Source organism: Ovis canadensis, chromosome 8 (assembly GCF_042477335.2).
Source record: "Ovis canadensis isolate MfBH-ARS-UI-01 breed Bighorn chromosome 8, ARS-UI_OviCan_v2, whole genome shotgun sequence".
NCBI lineage: Eukaryota > Metazoa > Chordata > Mammalia > Artiodactyla > Bovidae > Ovis > Ovis canadensis.
The window spans coordinates 91,061,413-91,079,189 of NC_091252.1; the positions used below are offsets into that span (position 1 = coordinate 91,061,413).

A 17,777-nucleotide genomic window follows, 5' to 3' on the forward strand; every position below is an offset into this window, starting at 1 on the left:
TGAAGAAATTGAAGCCCAGAGACATGAGCTAACCAGCCCTGAGAGGGCTGGGATTTGACCAAGATTATCTGTTTATTGTATTTTTGCTGGTTTGATTTTCTCCTCCAAGACTGGAAACCTTGAACCAGCCGACTGGAAGCTAATTTTGTAGGGAGGGAGGGATGGAGTGGGTGAAGGGGTATGTGATAGTCTTGAACAGGGGTAGCCAGCCAAGGACTTCTGGGTGGAGGTTTAAAAGATTAACGTAGCATCTTTAAGGATAGGCAGAGAAAAGGGTTTTCCAGATACATCAACTTGCTGGGTTTATTTTCATGATTCTCTATTCCTTTTATGAAAAAGAAGGTGAGAGAATATCTTATCTGATTCACTGATAATGAAGCATGTGATTTCAGTGTGGATAACACTGACCCTTAAAAGGATCAATCCAGTGTGTTTTTTTTTTTCCCCCAAGTAGGCAAATCTTCCAACAGCCCAGGAGATGTATAAGCAGCAGTTAGTCTTTTCTTTCTCTGGTTCTAATCAATGAATCACTTCTACATGCTTGATACTCCTTTTGAATAGCCATATTTCACCTTTTTTTAATTGCTTAAACTTCTAGGCTGTGTGTGTGTTATGCATAGGAAAAAAAATTACACGTAAATTTTCACTCTAGGATCTCTTGAGAGAATCTGACCCTTCCTTAGCCTTGCTGTTGATAGACCTCTTCTCGATCATTCAGTTGACCTTAGGTCAGCAGTGTAGACTCAGGAAATGTTTCCTCAGAGCACAACTAGGCACAAAACCTTGTTTAATTGAATACAATATGAATGTTTCTTTTGTCCTTCATCGCATCTTCTCATTTGCCTGCATAGTTATCTCTAGCTTAGAACTTCTCTATAGTAATCCTCTTTTAGTTTTTCTTCTTAAAACTTTAGGGAAGATTAAGTACTTAACACTGTGGAAATAGATTCTGCATAAGATAATGAAAATGGGCAGCTCTTAGCCTACAAGCCCATACGTGACTGAATTTCTCATTGCATCCAGTTCAACACCCATGGATTAGGTGAGTTCTGGGTGCAGGGACACACTGTGTGAGGGGCGGAAGGACACACACTGTGTCGGGGGCGGAAGGACACACTGTGGGGGGGGCGGAAGGACACACACTGTGTGTGGGGGGCGGAAGGACACACTGTGTGTGGGGGGGGCGGAAGGACACACACTGTGTGTGGGGGGGGCGGAAGGACACACTGTGTGGGGGGGCGGAAGGACACACTGTGTGGGGGGGCGGAAGGACACACACTGTGTGGGGGGGCGGAAGGACACACTGTGTGGGGGGGCGGAAGGACACACACTGTGTGGGGGGGCGGAAGGACACACACTGTGTGGGGGGGCGGAAGGACACACACTGTGTGGGGGGGCGGAAGGACACACACTGGGGGGGCGGAAGGACACACACTGTGTGGGGGGGCGGAAGGACACACTCTGTGAGGGGGCGGAAGGACACACTCTGTGAGGGGGCGGAAGGACACACTCTGTGAGGGGCGGAAGGATATACACTGAAGGGCGGAAGGATATACACTGTGAAAAGCTCAAGATATATTGTGTGAAGGGCGGAAGGAGACTGAGAATGAGAAAGACAGCGCCTCTGCTGTCATTCATTCATCTCAGCACCTGGGGGACCTGAGAACAGCCCTGCAATGACTATCAAGCGGGCTGGGCTTCACTGCAGGGACATCAGAGTGTAGACACATCTAACTGAGTGGAATTGGGGTTGGGGGTTGGAGGGGGCAGGGGAGACTTACGAAGAAAGAGGGTAGCACTTGAAACAAGGTTGAAAGGTATGTGTGAATTCAGTACAGGAGCTCTGGGGAGGGTAAAGCAGGAGAAAGCAGCAGAGATGACGGGGTCTGGAGGCAGGAGAGTGCTCGTGTGGGGAGTCGGGGGAGCCGGAACATGGCGTGCCTAGTGGAGTAAACCAAAGGAGTCAGATAGCTTGCCCGTGTCCCTTTTGCCAGAGGTGACTAACTGCCAGGCTGATGTTTCTAGAGTGGTGGTGGGAGCCCAGGCTCACACTGGGTGCCAGGGTGCAAATTCCCCAGAGTACGACAGTCGCAGCTCGCTGTGGGAGCTGGGGGCAAGTTTCTAGAATTTTCTGAGCTCCCATCTTTTCACTGTTAGAGTCAGGACAGCGCCTGCCTCAGGGGGCTGTGAGTGGTGAGTGAACTGGCAAGGAGTCGTGAGGTCTCTCTGGGATAAGGGGAGGGTAGTTGTGGATTTGTGTTCCCCGTGTCCCTCCCCGGGCTTGTCCATCCTCCGTCAGGTTGCCTGGCTCTGCTCTGAAAGTACAGCCCTGAATTGCTTTGCAGCAGCAGTCAGGATGGTCTGACGTCCCCTTGTCCTGGCTCTGTGGTTTCTTACTCCACAGTGACCTCTGCCGGGGTTTTGGTTTGATTCTGAGCAAGCCTTGTTTGAGAGGCGGGGCCTGTGCCTTTAAGCCCGTACCTGGTTGTTGCTGATGCCCCTGGCTGAAATTGCTGCTCAGGTGGACAGACGTGCCTGAGGCTTAACCTGAGAAGAAAATGGGACCCACGTGACATGGGACCCTGCAGGGGACACTGGGGTCCTTGCTCCTTGCCTGAGTCCTTGGCTCCGGTCATCTGCTTCTCTCTGTCTCGCTCGCTTTTTCTTTGGCAAGTGTGGTTCATGCGCATTCTGGGCTGTGACCATCTTTCCAGGAAAAGGTACAGGAAATGACAGAGCCAGAAATGTCACTTCAAAGATGAGTACCACATTTAAAAAAACAACACAGGAAAATCGATTCTTCCCTTTGCCTAAACCTGTTTTGTTTTTTTTTTTTAATACTGTACATATTCTTCTATTTTAATCCTATTGGTATAGGGGAATCTTGGAGAAGGGCATGGCAACCCACTTCAGTAATCTTACCTGGAGAATCCCATGGACAGAGGAGCCAGGTGGGCTGTAGTCCATGGGGTTGTGAAGAGTCAGACATGACTGAAGCGACTTAGCACATAGGGGAATCTTGTGTGTGTGTATGCGTGTTTTTTAAATGCATGAAATTCAAAGTAAAAAACCTGTCAGTGACAACTCTCACATAAGATGGGTGGGGTATACGTGATATATTGATGATGAGTCTGTATGTAACATTTTCTGGTGTGTGAGGTGTTTTCATATATATGATCTCTTTTGTTCACAAAATTTGTGTTATTGATTGGTAAACTTAAGCAGTTGTGTTGTATTAATAACATTCCTGTTTACAAAATAGGAGGTGAGGTTGAACACAGGAAATCTCCTGCCCTACTGCTTAAGTGGTGTGACTTGAACCTCAGTCTTCTGATTTCAAATCCTTAAGTCTTGTCTTTACCACCAGACTAATATGAGAGCCTAACCAGAAGGGAACATTACTGAGTTGCTTAATATTTAATGTTAACTATTTTTATTTATAAATCATAGAAGAACATATTAGCATGAGGTCATGGAGTTACTGTGAGGGTGAAGTTTAGGAAACAAAGCTTCCTTGAGAAAAGCTTCTGAAACATGGTATGTTTGTGGATGATTTCTGAACGAGTGTCTAGCTGAAGATGGAAAAGCACTTAGTCCAGGATTGCTGGTAATTTTTAAAAACAAGTAGAAAGAAGAGAAACATGCTTGGATTAAGTTAAGTGCAGTTCATGGTTAGTATGCAGGCAGGCGTCAGAGGCCATGGCCGAGAATGTATCTGAAATTCACTGGGATCATGGCTTAGACATAGACTTCATGGAGTTCCTGGTCATCTGGACAATTCTAGAGCAGTAAGAGTGGATACTGAGCAGCCCTTCTTTGGTTGCATTGTGCTAACTTGGGCTAAGAGGCAAAGTGGCTAGAACATGGGAGGAGGAATTGATTGACTCCAATCAGCCTCCCAAGGACATCAGCTGCATGTTGGTTAGACAAACAAGGAAACTTCAGGCTTGTCTGCCCTAGGGGGTCATGGGAAGCCCTAGATGTGAGGAGTGCAAAAGTGCTAACTCTAAATTCACGGGGCATTTTCCCATGGCTTCCCTCATTTGCTTGTCAAGCCCACTCTTTCTTTTGTGACCCCAAAACAGGTGGATGACCTGCTACACTTTTACGGGTCAGCAGTGGATGGTGGTCCCCGAGACGGCACGTGGGAGAGCCAAGTTGATGTTCACTTTCAGGATCATCAAGCTGTGACTGTGATGATCAAGCCGGAAACCAGAGTAGAAGATATTCTGACTCTGGCCTGCAAGGTAGTGGATTTTGCTGTAGAAATATACTTCTGAATGGGAATAATCATTAATGTTGCCCTCCTTTGCCTGCTTAATTTGTGTGGTGTTTAAGACCTCACTTTCTACAGGAAGGAACAATATGTTATGTTAATTAACATATTCATTATAGTATTCTCTTTCTCCATGGTTTAGAGGAATAAGTTGAGTCACAGCCCAGTGCCTTCATGAAGAACTTGAGCTGTTTTACTGAAATTCTGTATATATACCTTTATATCTGGGATAATTATGAAGTCTCTTTTGTTATTTAAGGTACTTATAGATGGTATTCTGTGAGAAAGTGGCATAAACTTTGCAGTGGTTTGATTTGATGCTAGTTTTATCAAGTTTCTCTGGATTAAATGAGTCACTCAATACCATTCACAGGTGCTTCATGGAGATTGTTATGAGATGGTGTTTTATTCATTTTCCAAACTGGGTCTTATTTCTGAAAAGAAAGTTTATGAATATTTACAAGAGAGCCCTCTGACATCCATGAAACCGACTCAGCAGCATCAGATAATATGCTTTCAGACCACCAGATGGCGCAGTAGAGCTGAAATATTTTTAAGTTTTCAGAGAAAATGCTAACATACAAAATGGTTAAAAAAAATGTCGAGTTTGGTAGCTCTTTACCACAAATGCTTATTAGATAATCTTTCATTTTAGTCCTCCTTTTTCACTTTGACTAAACGCCTTAGGATTCCAGATATTTTTATATGCAGCTTATACTGTTAATAAACTTAATTTTCTTTTGCTCCATTATGTCAGGTAATTATTCAGGCAGTCAACAATATTATTCGATAACAATAATATCAAGTTGGTAAATATTCTGATAGAGGAGGTCAGACGTAGTGGGTGAATTAGATCCAGTTAGAACATAGGCTTGAGATAATTTTTCATTGTTGAAAATGTGTCTGAGACAGAATGTGTGGGTGTATGTGTGTGTATATATATGTGTGTGTGTGTATTTATATATATGTTTTCCTTGTGAAAAATGGTTGGAACAGAAAATTCATAATTCTGAAGTCTGCAGAGTATGAGATGGTTGACATTTCACAAATTACTTTAGTAACAGGAAACAATTTAAATTTAGGTACTACCTGTCTATTAAAAGAGAGCAGTTCTGATGCTGAGGAATATTCTGTTATCATATATCAACCACCATAACTGCTTCAAAATACATCTCTTGCTTTTAGTGATAAGTGGTATCATTTAGAGAAAACCTTCTTGAAAATAATTTCCCTTTTTTCTTTTTTGCACACTGAAACTTCAGCTCTTGTATATACTTAAACTCAGCATATTATAGAAGATATTTTTAAAAGAAATTTCCACTTTTATTTTTAGTGAACAATGGTGCATTTAGAAAGAACATTTAACATCTGAATAGCTGTCTTTTTTCCCTAGATGAGGCAGTTGGAACCCAGCCATTATGGCCTACAACTTCGGAAGTTAGTGGACGAGAACGTTGAGTACTGTATTCCTGCACCGTATGAATATATGCAGGAGCAGGTGAGTGTTCTTCAGCTTTGGTAAGGGACCAATCCATGGGCCAAGGAAACCCATCCATGGCCCCTTAATTAAAAAAAAAAAATAGTGTCATTCGGGGGAGAAAATTCTGTTTAAATTGGTGTCTAGTTTGGAAACAATCAAAATAAATTTCCAAGATACTATTACTTTAGATCCTCTGATTCTGTGGGTCTTCCCTTTTGTAGGTTTATGATGAGATAGAAGTCTTTCCACTAAGCGTGTATGATGTGCAGCTGACAAAGACCGGGGGTGTGTCTGACTTCGGTAAGGAGGAGGAGCGTATTCATCAGAGAACCATCTGGTCCATTCTTGCCTGGTTTGCCCCAATATCTTTGGACCTAATCTTCTTTTCTTCCCATTTTCAGAAACTATGACAAGAGATTCTGAGCTTCCTTTCTCTTCCCTCATTCCTGTTAATTTATATTAGCAGACTAAAAAGATATGTATTATTATTGGGGGGAAATGCCAAAACACTTAAGAGGAATGAATGTAAAAACTGAAGGGAAATTTGAAGTGATGGTGATAATAACAACACAATGAAGTTATTGTGTGCTGGGCACAGTTCTTAGCTGATTAACGTATGATTCATGTAACAGTTCTTTCGTCTCCGGGTCTTTGCTCTTAGCACTTCACCTGCCAGAACTGCCCCCCTCATTTCCCCTCCCTTATTCCCTTCTTTCTAAGTGTATAAATCCAACTTGTCCTTCAAGGACTGACTAAAAGTCTCACTTCCTTGAAGAAACCTTACCCATTGCTTTACCTTCAGTTTAATAATTAAGGGTCAGTATTATCCAAATCACTTCATAATATTCAGTTCTTGCATTTCTGTTTATCTGGGTTTAAACTTGGCTCTTTATAAACTGTGCTCATATCTTAAAGTTCCTTCCTGTCTCTTGCTTTGTCTTGTTCCAGAGAAGCCTGATAATTAGATGGTGGTGCTTGTGATTTAGTCCTGAAGTCATATCTGACTCTTGTGATCCATCCCATGGACTGTAGCCTGCCAGTTAATGATCAGTAGATATCTCCATAGAAAGACTATTTCTTGTTAGATATATTGATATAATTATTTCCCTTAAAATGACACAGCCTGATTGTAATATGTTAAAATTTTCCTTTTTATCATTTGTTGGGGTTTTTTGGTAAAATGATGTTCCTTGTTTCTGGCCCCAGATGTTATGTTGGTTTTCCTCTCAAGGCCTCTGAGCATTTTGTCTGTTTCTGTTGGTCTCAGTCTGCTCGCCAAGGTCTCCTTTGCTCAATCTTCTTTGCATTTGAATGACTGATGGGAGATATGAAAAAATACCCTTTGGTGACCATGCTCTCCCAGGCTCTGCGTGAGGCACAGAAGAAATAAGTGACATGCCTTTCTTCCTACTGTCAGAGACCTCCCAGGATTATGGGACCAAGACATGAAAATGTGTATTCCCACCATGGAATCACAGATGAGGGCACTTTTGGAGGATGGAGGGAGGCACATTCAGAGAAGGGCCATCTCACCTGGGTGTCCCAGGTAGTCCTATTTAGGGCAAGCAGTATCCATTCAAGTATTTTTCCACCTGCTCAAAATGCCTAGCCCCATACAGAGCTGTTTCTTAACAAATATTATATTGAAGTGAACTTAATTTATTTTAATAAGACTTTTTAATCTCAATAAAAAAAATTAAATTGTGGCAAAATGCACATAATATAGGGCTTCCCTGGTGGCTCACGTGCTAAACAATCTGCCTGCAATGCAGGAGACCCAGGTTTGATCCCTAGGTTGGGAAGATCCCCAGGGGAAAGGGAATGGCTGGCTACTCATTCACTTCATGGCAAATGAGGAAACAATGGAAACTGTGACAGACTTCGTTTTGGGGAGCTCCAGAATCACTGCAGATGGGGACTGCAGACATGAAATTAAAAGACGCTTGCTCCTTGGAAGAAAAGGTATGACAAACCTATACAGCATATTAAAAAGCAGAGACATCACTTCATTGACAAAGGTCCATCTAGTCAAAGCTATGGTTTTTCCAGCTATGGTTTTTCCAGTAGTCATGTATAGATGTGAGAGTTGGACCCTAAAGAAGGCTGAGCACCGAAGAGTTGATGCTTTCTATCCATGGTGCTGGAGAAGACTGTTGAGAGTTCTTTTGATTGCAAGGAGATCAAACCAGTCAATCCTAAAGGAAGTCAGTCCTGAATATTCATTGAAAGTACTGATGCTGAAGCTCCAATACTTTGGCCACTTGATGCAGAGAGTCTACTCATTGCAGAAGACCCTGACGCTGGGAAAGATTGAAGGCAGGAGGAGAAGGCGTGACAGAGGAGGAGATGGTTGGATGGCATCACTGAGTCTGAGCAAACTCTGGCAGATGGTGAAGGACAGGGAAGCCTGGCATGCTGGAGTCCATGGAGCTGCAGAGTTGGACATGACTTAGTGACTGAAAAACACCACCACATATCATAATTTCCCTTCATAGCAATTGTTAAGACAGGTTAAAATGACAACTCAGCGCCATTAAATACATTCATACTGTTGTGCAACCAATAACACCACCTAGTTCCAGAAATGTCTTTATCTTGCAAAACCGGTACTCTTGTAAAACAGTAACTTCCCATTCTCTTCTCTTCCACAGCCTCTGGCAACCAGCCTTTTATTTTCTGTCTCTTTAAATCTGACTGCTCTAGTACCTCATAGAAGTGGAATCATGTAGTCCTTTGTCTATTGGGGCTGACTTTTTCATGTAGCGTAATGTCCTAAACCTTTAGATCTGATAGACTCTCCCCCTTTTCTTCCCCTCCTAGATATCTGTGCTTTCAAAACAGTTGTCATTTAGACTTTCTACACACCCTAATTATGTATAATGTCGGAAATACGTAGATGGTCAAGTACTTCCACTAAGATGGAAATACTTAGTGTCAGGAACTTAGACTTGTTTTCTCCTTTTATTTCTCTTCCTAGGGTTTGCAGTGACTGCGCAGGTGGATGAACACCAGCATCTCAGCCGCATCTTTATAAGTGATGTCCTCCCTGAAGGCCTGGCGTATGGGGAAGGTCCGTGTGGCAGGCGATATCTCTCTCCTCTCTTAATTCTGTGCAGTGCAGTCTGGCTAGTGAAATTTGCTCATGATCTTGTCAGAAAACAGTTTCTCCTAGAATTTTAAAGAAAGTAATTTTGAATGCAAAGGTGTATGCATGCACACACACACACGTATATGGGTATATAGTGAGAGACTGTGCGTGTATGGTTTTGAGAGACAATATATATACACAGAGTACCTGTGCATATGTTCAGGTAGATGGAGAAAGAGACGGTGAGAGCCAGCCAGGCAGACAGACACACCAAAGGTTATTTCCAGCATGTTGAACATCACTTAGAGGACTAATTAATTTGAGTGACTCTTAAACTATTTCTTCTAATGCTACTCTTGAGAGAGCTGAAATTTGTTATCAGTGGAATCTGATTACTACGGGGTTTGGTGCTATCGTTGAAGGTAGCAACAGAAGAGCCCTTGAGAACACTAAGCGGGTTGAATTTGCAATCGTCTTTCATCTTAAAATATTCCTCTCGGTCATCTCTCTCTCTTCTTCTTCTTGTCCCCTTCCTCCTTCTCAGGGCTGAGAAAGGGCAATGAAATCATGACCTTAAATGGGGAAGCTGTGTCTGATCTTGACCTCAAGCAGATGGAGGCTCTGTTTTCTGAGAAAAGTGTCGGGCTCACTCTGATTGCCAGACCACCGGACACAAAAGCGACTCTGTGTTCTTCCTGGTCAGACAGTGACCTGTTCTCCAGGGACCAGAAGGGTCTGCTGCCCCCTCCTAACCAGTCCCAACTTCTGGAGGAATTCCTGGATCACTTTAAGAAGGATACGGCAAATGGTAAGGTTCTGTTATTTCTACCTTTCTTCGCTGCTGGTATCACCAGATAATATTTTTAGGCTGTGTTTGCTTGCAAACTGAGATTATTTAGCTCTGTTCAAAGAATATTTTCTCATTTCTTAGGGGAAGAACACAGATGCCAAGCAAACTGATTTGATACAGAATTCCATGCGTTTTAGTAATTATAACACTTTTAGTGAAAATAGAAAATAATTGTTTTTGCACAAAGTAATATTCCTTAAAATTACAGTCTTAAAAAATCACCCATGATATTTAGTGTTATAATTACTTGGTTATTCAGGGAGGCAAAAGCATTTTGCAGTCATTTATTGGGTTTTAAGAACAATTGATGCAATTCAGATCTTTACCTGTGTGGTTGAATACTACTTTTTCAGTAAATGGCAAATTTTTCACGTGGGTCATGAATTTTAAAATTTTATAAAGGAGGGCCTGAAAATGAAAAATTGTATGCCAGTTTATTTTTTTAAAGGTGAGATTTCCATTTGAGGCAGTCATTTGAAGGTTTGACTTCCTGGGCCTATTATTGGTGCACATTTCGTATTTTTCAGTTCAGTTCAGTTCAGTCACTCAGTCGTGTCCGACTCTTTGTGACCCCATGAATCGCAGCACACCAGGCCTCCCTGTCTATCACCAACTCCTGGAGTTCACTCAGACTCACATCCATCGAGTCAGTGATGCCATCCAGCCATCTCATCCTCTGTCATCCCTTTCTCCTCCTGCCCCCAATCCCTCCCAGCATCAGAGTCTTTTCGTATTTTTACAGTCTGGTAAATGAGAGACTCCAGCTCACACTGAAAACCCGTGGTCCCTTCTGTACCTGGGAGGGAGCCGGCCAAGCCCCCACAGGCAACTGAGCATGACAAGCACATGGAGTCATTTTTATTCTTAATTACAATCATAACAGATTTCTAATGGAAATCTCTGCATGATCACCAAAAAATGAATAAAAGAACACAGAAGTTGTTAAGATCGATTTAATTATAAAGCAGGTTTATTAGGTCATTTTGGTATTAAAACATCAGATGGTAAGATTTGTGATTCAATAAGGTATATACTGCTTTTTCCTCCTCTCTAGAGATTTCCCTCCAATTTAAAATGCCATTACATTGACTATTGGCATATAAAAGTCAGTGTTGTAAAACCAAAAATATGACGAAACTAATTAATTACCTGGTTATATCAGGGATGCGATTCTAGTCACCCTGGGCTGCTTTACAGGCCTGAGTGTTCCACACAAGACATTGTGTGTCCATTCATTGGATTCATTATTCTTGAGGGATACATTCACTGCCTGTTATATCTCTATGTATTTTACCATAAGAAGAAATCACTGCAGAGTCTATAATACTTTTGGTACTTGCAGGGATGAATTTCTACAGAAAGCAGCAAAAGAGGTCAAATTTGACTCCTTTTTCTCCCCTCCCCTAGCAGTTGAAAATCAAGCAGGTCAGTTAATCTTGTTTTTTTTTCCTTTTTTTTTTTTTCTTTTGGTGCAAGGATACAGCATAAGAAGAGGGCTTGGATATATTAGGTGATCGTTAAGTACCTGTCCTAGCAACCCATTCTTACAGGCTGCAGCTTTATAACTGAGGACACCCATGTCTGTGTGCAGGTGCCTTAGCTCAGACTGTTGTTCAGTTGCTCAGTCATGTCCAACTCTTTGCAGCCCCATGGACTGCAGCACGCCAGGCTTCCCTGTCCTTCACCATCTCCCAGAGTTTACTCAGACTCATGTCCATTGAGTCGGTGATGCCATCCAACCGTCTCATCCTCTGTGACCCTCTGCTTCTCCTGCCCTCATCTTTCCTAGCATCAGGGTCTTTTCCAATGAGTCGGCTTTTCACATCAGGTACCAAAGTACTGAAGCTTCTGCATCAGCATCAGTCCTTCCAATGGGTGTCCAGATATGGCAGTGCTTTTCCACTCTGGTCTTGCCACAGGTGCCCCCGCTGTAGTGTATATCTCTTCTTATCCTTCCTTGGATGGCTTATCACCACCCTGGTTTCCTGGTGAGACTGTGCTCTGTGGGGCTGAGACGGCTTCTCCCCAGGGATCGCTGTCTGTCCCCTCCACTGGTCCACAGTAATGTGCTTGTGTTGGAAACAAAACAGCCACGAGGGACTGCGTTCCCAAAGGCTTGGCAAATGTGGAATTTATGTACTCACCCCCCCCCCAATCAATTTGTGATTTTTTAAGTTGAATTATAGTGGATTTACAATACTGTGTTGGTCTCAGGAGTACAGCAAAGTGACTCAGTTATATACATATATACCTTCTTTTTTATGTTCTTTTCCTTTTTGGTTTATCACAGGATGCTGAGTATAGCTCTCTGAGCTATTTGTTGATTATCCATCCTATGTATGGTAGTTGGGGCATCTGCTAATCCCAAATTCCCAATCCATCCCTCCTCCACCGCCCTTCCCCCTTGGTTTACTGTCTTTTTTGAAGTAGCTGTGTAGCCTGTGAAGGAAGTTAAATGTCTGTGAGTGAATGTCTCCAAGGGAAGCCTGTCTGTTTTGAAGGTTGGGGGAGAAGAAATTAAGCGAGGGGAGGGAGGAAAAAGAGGGAACCTGTTAGCTGAGCCTGACATGAGAAGTGTTTGTGGAAGTGTAAGGTGGGGGTGGTATGGTGATCGGAGTTGGGGTGATGATGGGGTGGAGTGGGGGTGATGGGGGTGGGGGTGGGCTGAGTGGCCAGGTGACAGGTACTCAGGCTTCGTGTCCCACCCTATCTGGGCTTGAGTTTGGGCCTGCCCTTTACCGGTTGTGTGACCTTGGGGGCAGCTCTCAGCCAGGGAGGGGTGGACGTCGGTGGATGACACCCTAGCCTCCCTGTCCCCTGCTGAGACGGTTCTGGGGTGCACCCCACAATTCTTCCAGATACAAGGGCAGTCTGTTTCCCATCTCACATCTTTCACATGCTTTCTGCCTCTCACTGGCTGCTGTCTCTCGCTTGGGCTTCCTGGGATCACCTTCTAGATAAACTTCTGTACCCACAACTTGGCTTGGGCTCTGTGTCTGGGGGAGCTCAAATGAGGACTCCGAACCTGGGTTCCTCATCTGGAGGATGAGGCTTATCTCAGCCCAGGCGGCTGCCGTGAGCTTGAGCCAGTCTGAGTCTCTGCACCTCCAGCCTGGCTCCTTGGGGGCAGGAAGCCTGAACATGGGGGTCTCCCATCCCCTTCCCCCCGTGAGCTCGCTGTCTTGTTACAGGTTACCTTGACTTGCCTTGGTGATGAATTAGGAAACAGTAGTCCCACTTTTTATGCTTAAGTTTTTAAATTACACACATAAAGTAATTTAAATGATTTGAAAAGCAATTTTTCATACAACTTTGAGTGTTACTGAATAGTGGACATTTCAGAGTCTGCCTTTCCCTAAATTTCACTTGCTCCCAGCATTGCCAGAGGCAGCCTGGCACTCAAAGGAAACTCTTTTGTTTCCCCAAGAAACCAGTCTTTAGCTTGTTAATAAAAACCACACACGGGTTCTCTGGAAGGGAAGACCTGCCTTTGTTTTTGTTAATGGAAACTGAAAGAACATCAGAAAGTGGAGGAAGAAGACTCCCTAAGCAACTGTTCTGGGTATATTTTAACTGTCTGGGCTGAATATTCACTGAACCTTTCTGCATACTTAAAATAGGGGAGGCCCTGGAGTAAGCAACATGAGTTCAGAACTTCCTGTCTACTTGTGGTGGGATTCAGGTATCCAGAATCTATGTACTAAATTTAGCTTTAGTCTCTTGATTGGGTTTAAGCTGGGGAAAAAAAAAACCTTCTTTACATATATATATATAGGCTTCCCAAATGGCACTAGTGGTAAAGAACCTGCCTGGCAATGCAGGACACATACAAAACATGGGTTTGATCCCTGGGCTGGGAATATTTCCTTGGAGGAGGGCATGGCAACCCAGTCCAGTATTCTTGCCTGGAGAATCCCATGGACAGAAGAGCCTGGTGGGCTACGGTCCATAGGGTTGCAAAGGTCGGACACGACAGAAGTGACTTAGCACGCATATATACGTGAGACTGTCCCATGAAACTTGGGAAATAGTAGAGTTTCTGTTCAGGTTTCATGCTTTTCTAGAAAAGAAGCATCCTGGTGGCCTTCTTGAGACTCATGATGTGTATAGTGTTTAGGGAAGTGGTTCTCAGACTTCACAGTGTTTAAGACTCACTTGAAGGCCTTGTGGAAATTCAAATTCCTGGGTCCTGTGGCCAGAGAGCCCCCTTCAGGCAGTCTGGGGTAATGCCAGCTTCATCATGGACCAGGGCTTGCTTACACTGCCAAGGCCAGTGCCCTGAAGGAGGTGGTCTGCTCCCCAGCAGTATGAGCCCCTCCTTTCCTGAACCTTTCTGTGCCCAGGTCTTGAGGATTAAATGAAATAAATGTATATAAAATTCCCAACAAATGACTGCACTTGTACCTGTGTATTGGTATTCTCTCATTCAGGGATCCCATGCCCCCAGCCCCGAGCCGGTCCTCAGCGCATTCAGGAGGCAGCAGACTGGCTTGTTAGTTCCCGTTATTGGGTCTCAGCCCACCCATGGGAGACAGTCCCCAATCAGCAGATTGATACACTGAGAACTAGAGAACTTCCATCAGTCACTGGCTTTGCTGTGATATTCTCATGATGCTGTGAAGAGTGGAACGGGCAGGGATACCCCGAGAAGTGTTGGGTGCTCAGTACTAAGTTCCTTTGTATCCTTAGGGTTGAATGACTGTTTGATTCCTGCCTGTAAGGGTTTGAATTTTTGTTCTAGTTATCCACAGTAGAGGGAGAGAGAGAGAGAGAAGAAATGTCTAGAGGCTGTGTTTGACTTGAGCAGTAATATCATCTGGAAAGACTTCTTATACAGAGAATTAGTTTTACCGCTGGAATTCCCCAGATAAGTCACTGTTATTTTTGAGCCAACAAGGCCACCATTGAAGTCATCAGACGTGCCAGCCGTGCTGATACTGGCTTCCTATTATTGCTGTTTTTGATTTATATTGAAAAGTCCCTTTTCCAGTGTATACCATCTTTTGAAACATTTCAATAGCTTTTAAGAGTGTCTCATTGGGCAAAGACTTCCTGAATAAAGTCTTTATGTAAACATTGAACTTGATGTGGCATTCGTGTAGACTCCCTCTATAAACAGCTATTCATTTGGCCTCTTTAGGGTTGGGGTATATTTAACAGGAAACAAAATAGAAAGACCTATGTTCCTGCTTCCATGTAGATAATGTCAACCCAGCCAAGGCTTCTCACAGGATGATGAAGGTAATTGCAGCCTGAGGCTCTTTTTTTAATTCCCCACCCCACTTTGAATCAGTCCCTTTTTAAATTGCTATATAAGTAGTGTAGACTGTCAAGCTACCAGAAGCCACTTAGATGCAAATTTGCTCTTTGGAATGAATTGCCCCTGGGAATGTATGTATCCGTTATACAGCTTTCTACCAAGGGAAGAACTATAGAGCCAGCTCTGATGTGGCAGACCCACTTATTTCCTGTTTATGAGAGTGAGGACGTTTCGGCTTCCATAGACTGGTTTAGGATGACTAATAATGTTGAGCTCAGAAAATGCCCTGTTTGTGTGTGAAAATACTATTACCAAGTCTGTCTGGCTAACACCCCAGATCCCCAGATGTCAAAACATACTCAAGTTTCTAAAGATGGTGAGTGCGTGTAAAAAATTTTTTTTTAAATCTGAGTGGGAAGTACTGATTTTACCAGGACACAGAGAACTTTGGTCTCCGAGTTCATAGTTTGTTCCAATGGTGCTGAAGACAGTTTTCAGTTTCATTAGCAGGAGTGAGCAATGTAGGTTTCTGATAGCAGTAACTAGGGTCCTTGGGTGCTAATCTCCTTGTAAAACCTAGTGTTGTTGGGGAATTTGTTTTCCTTTTCCTGTATTCATTCATTCATTCATTTATTCACTTGTTTACTTAACAAATAAACAATTACGTGAAACATCGCAGGTTTATAACAATGAGTCACACATTATTTTCTACCCTCAAGGAGCTTATAGTTGAGTAGGAAAAGTAAAACACTTGTAGATAATAGTTCACGTTAAAAAAAAAAAGGCTTTTCAATGAAGAGACTTAGAGGTCCAGTTCAGAGGGAGAATTCCAAACACTGATCTTCTGTTAATTTTGAGCAAAGGAGTCCAAAGAGAGAGGTGTGAGGACTGGAGGAAGGTGAGTGTTTGGTCTGAGTGCCAAACTCAGATGGGCCAGATGGGCATTTTGTGGGCCGGGAGGTATGTGGTGGGAGCTGGGAGGGCATTCCATAGAGTTTGTGGCCTGGGACACAGGCCCAGAGCAGAGGCCACAGGCTCTGTGCAAACGGGAAATGACATTGTAAAATCTATTGGGATCAGATTGTATAGAATCCCAAATTCCTGGAATTTATAACAAATATATCATGGCAAGTAAGTGGAGAAAGGAGCAAGTATTGGCCTTACTTTTCCCTGCCTTATAGAAAATACAGAGCATTTGTCTGGTCACTTACAGAGCACCAAAGTGTGGCTTGAAATCCTTCCAGAGTAGATACTCTTCAGCTCAGTTCAGTCGCTCAGTCGTGTCTGACTCTTTGCGACCCCGTGAATCACAGCATGCCAGGCCTCCCTGTCCATCACCAACTCCCGGAGTTCACTCAGACTCAACGTCCATCGAGTCATCCATCCAGCCATCTCATCCTCTGTCATCCCCTTCTCCTCCTGCCCCCAATCTCTCCCATCATCAGAGTCTTTTCCAATGAGTCAACTCTTCACACGAGGTACTGGAGTTTCAGCTTTAGCATCATTCCTTCCAAAGAAATCCCAGGGCTGATCCCCTTCAGAATGAACTGGTTGGATCTCCTTGCAGTCCAAGGGACTTGCAAGAGTCTTCTCCAACACCACAGTTCAAAAGCATCAATTCTTTGTCACTCAGCTTTCTTCACAGTCTAACTCTGACATCCATACATGACCACTGGAAAAACCATAGCCTTGACTAGACGGACCTTAGTCGGCAAAGTAATGTCTCCGCTTTTGAATATGCTATCCAGGTTGCTCATAACTTTTCTTCCAAGGAGTAAGCGTCTTTTAATTTCATGGCTGCAGTGATTTTGGAGCCCCCCAAAATAAAGTCTGACACTGTTTCCACTGTTTCCCGTCTATTTCCCATGAAGTGATGGGGCCAGATGCCATGATCTTTGTTTTCTGAATGTTGAGTTTTAAGCCAACTTTTTCACTCTCCACTTTCACTTTCATCAGGAGGCTTTTTAGTTCCTCTTCCCTTTCTGCCATAAGGGTGGTGTCATCTGCATATCTGAGGTTATTGATATTTCTCCCAGCAATCTTGATTCCAGCTTGTGTTTCTTCCAGTCCAGCGTTTCTCATGATGTACTCTGCATATAAGTTAAAATAAGCAGGGTGACAATACACAGGCTTGACGTACTCCTTTTCCTACTTGGAACCAGTCTGTTGCTCCATGCCCAGTTCTAGCTGCTGCTTCCTGACCTGCACACAGATTTCTCAGGAGGCAGATACTCTTACCTTCTCCATATTGGCTTTATTGTTTCACTCTTAGAGCTTCATTCCTTTGGCTCACGCAATATTGTTTTTAATGATCAGAAGTCCCTTGTAAAATAAAGACTCAAATAAATGTTTTGGGGGGAAAGAAAGAACAAGTGAATTACTGTTGGTGCCTATAAAGACAAAGTACTCCTCAGGACTGTAAAGCCATGTCCACTAATGGTGTGGTCCTCGCAGATCCCCTTTAGAGGCTTGACTAGCCTGGCATCAGGACAGCTGGGGGTGAGGAGGTGCCTGTAGCCGTGAGGATGAGACAATGTTGGAGCTGAGGGAGAAGCTGGTAAATTAAATTTGCCAGCATTTTGAGTAGAACCAGTCCTGTTTTCTCTCTCCTAACATGACATGCAAATTCATTTTTCAGGTTAAAATCTACAGAATTTCTCTAAAGAACAGGACATGTAATTTCTGTTAGATACATCACTTTTAAAATAGCCATTTGAGACGTTGGAATGACTGGATCGAATGCAGTCACCTGTGCCTGTAGAGTGAGCCAGATCTCTGTGAGGTAGTAGTTCTGTGAAGCTGTTAGCTATTATCCAAAAGAGG

At 43.5% G+C, this 17,777-nt stretch overlaps 1 protein-coding gene across 1 annotated transcript in view; it reads left to right on the forward strand.

The window, feature by feature from the left end:
• The window catches only part of TIAM2 (TIAM Rac1 associated GEF 2), a 241,298-nt gene that overhangs the window by 161,916 nt on the left and 61,605 nt on the right, over nt 1-17,777 (forward strand). The window contains exons 11-15 of the mRNA XM_069598772.1: nt 4,086-4,247; nt 5,670-5,774; nt 5,978-6,056; nt 8,734-8,826; nt 9,389-9,652. Coding sequence (XP_069454873.1) covers nt 4,086-4,247; nt 5,670-5,774; nt 5,978-6,056; nt 8,734-8,826; nt 9,389-9,652 — 703 coding nt within the window. The remainder of the gene's footprint in view (nt 1-4,085; nt 4,248-5,669; nt 5,775-5,977; nt 6,057-8,733; nt 8,827-9,388; nt 9,653-17,777) is intronic.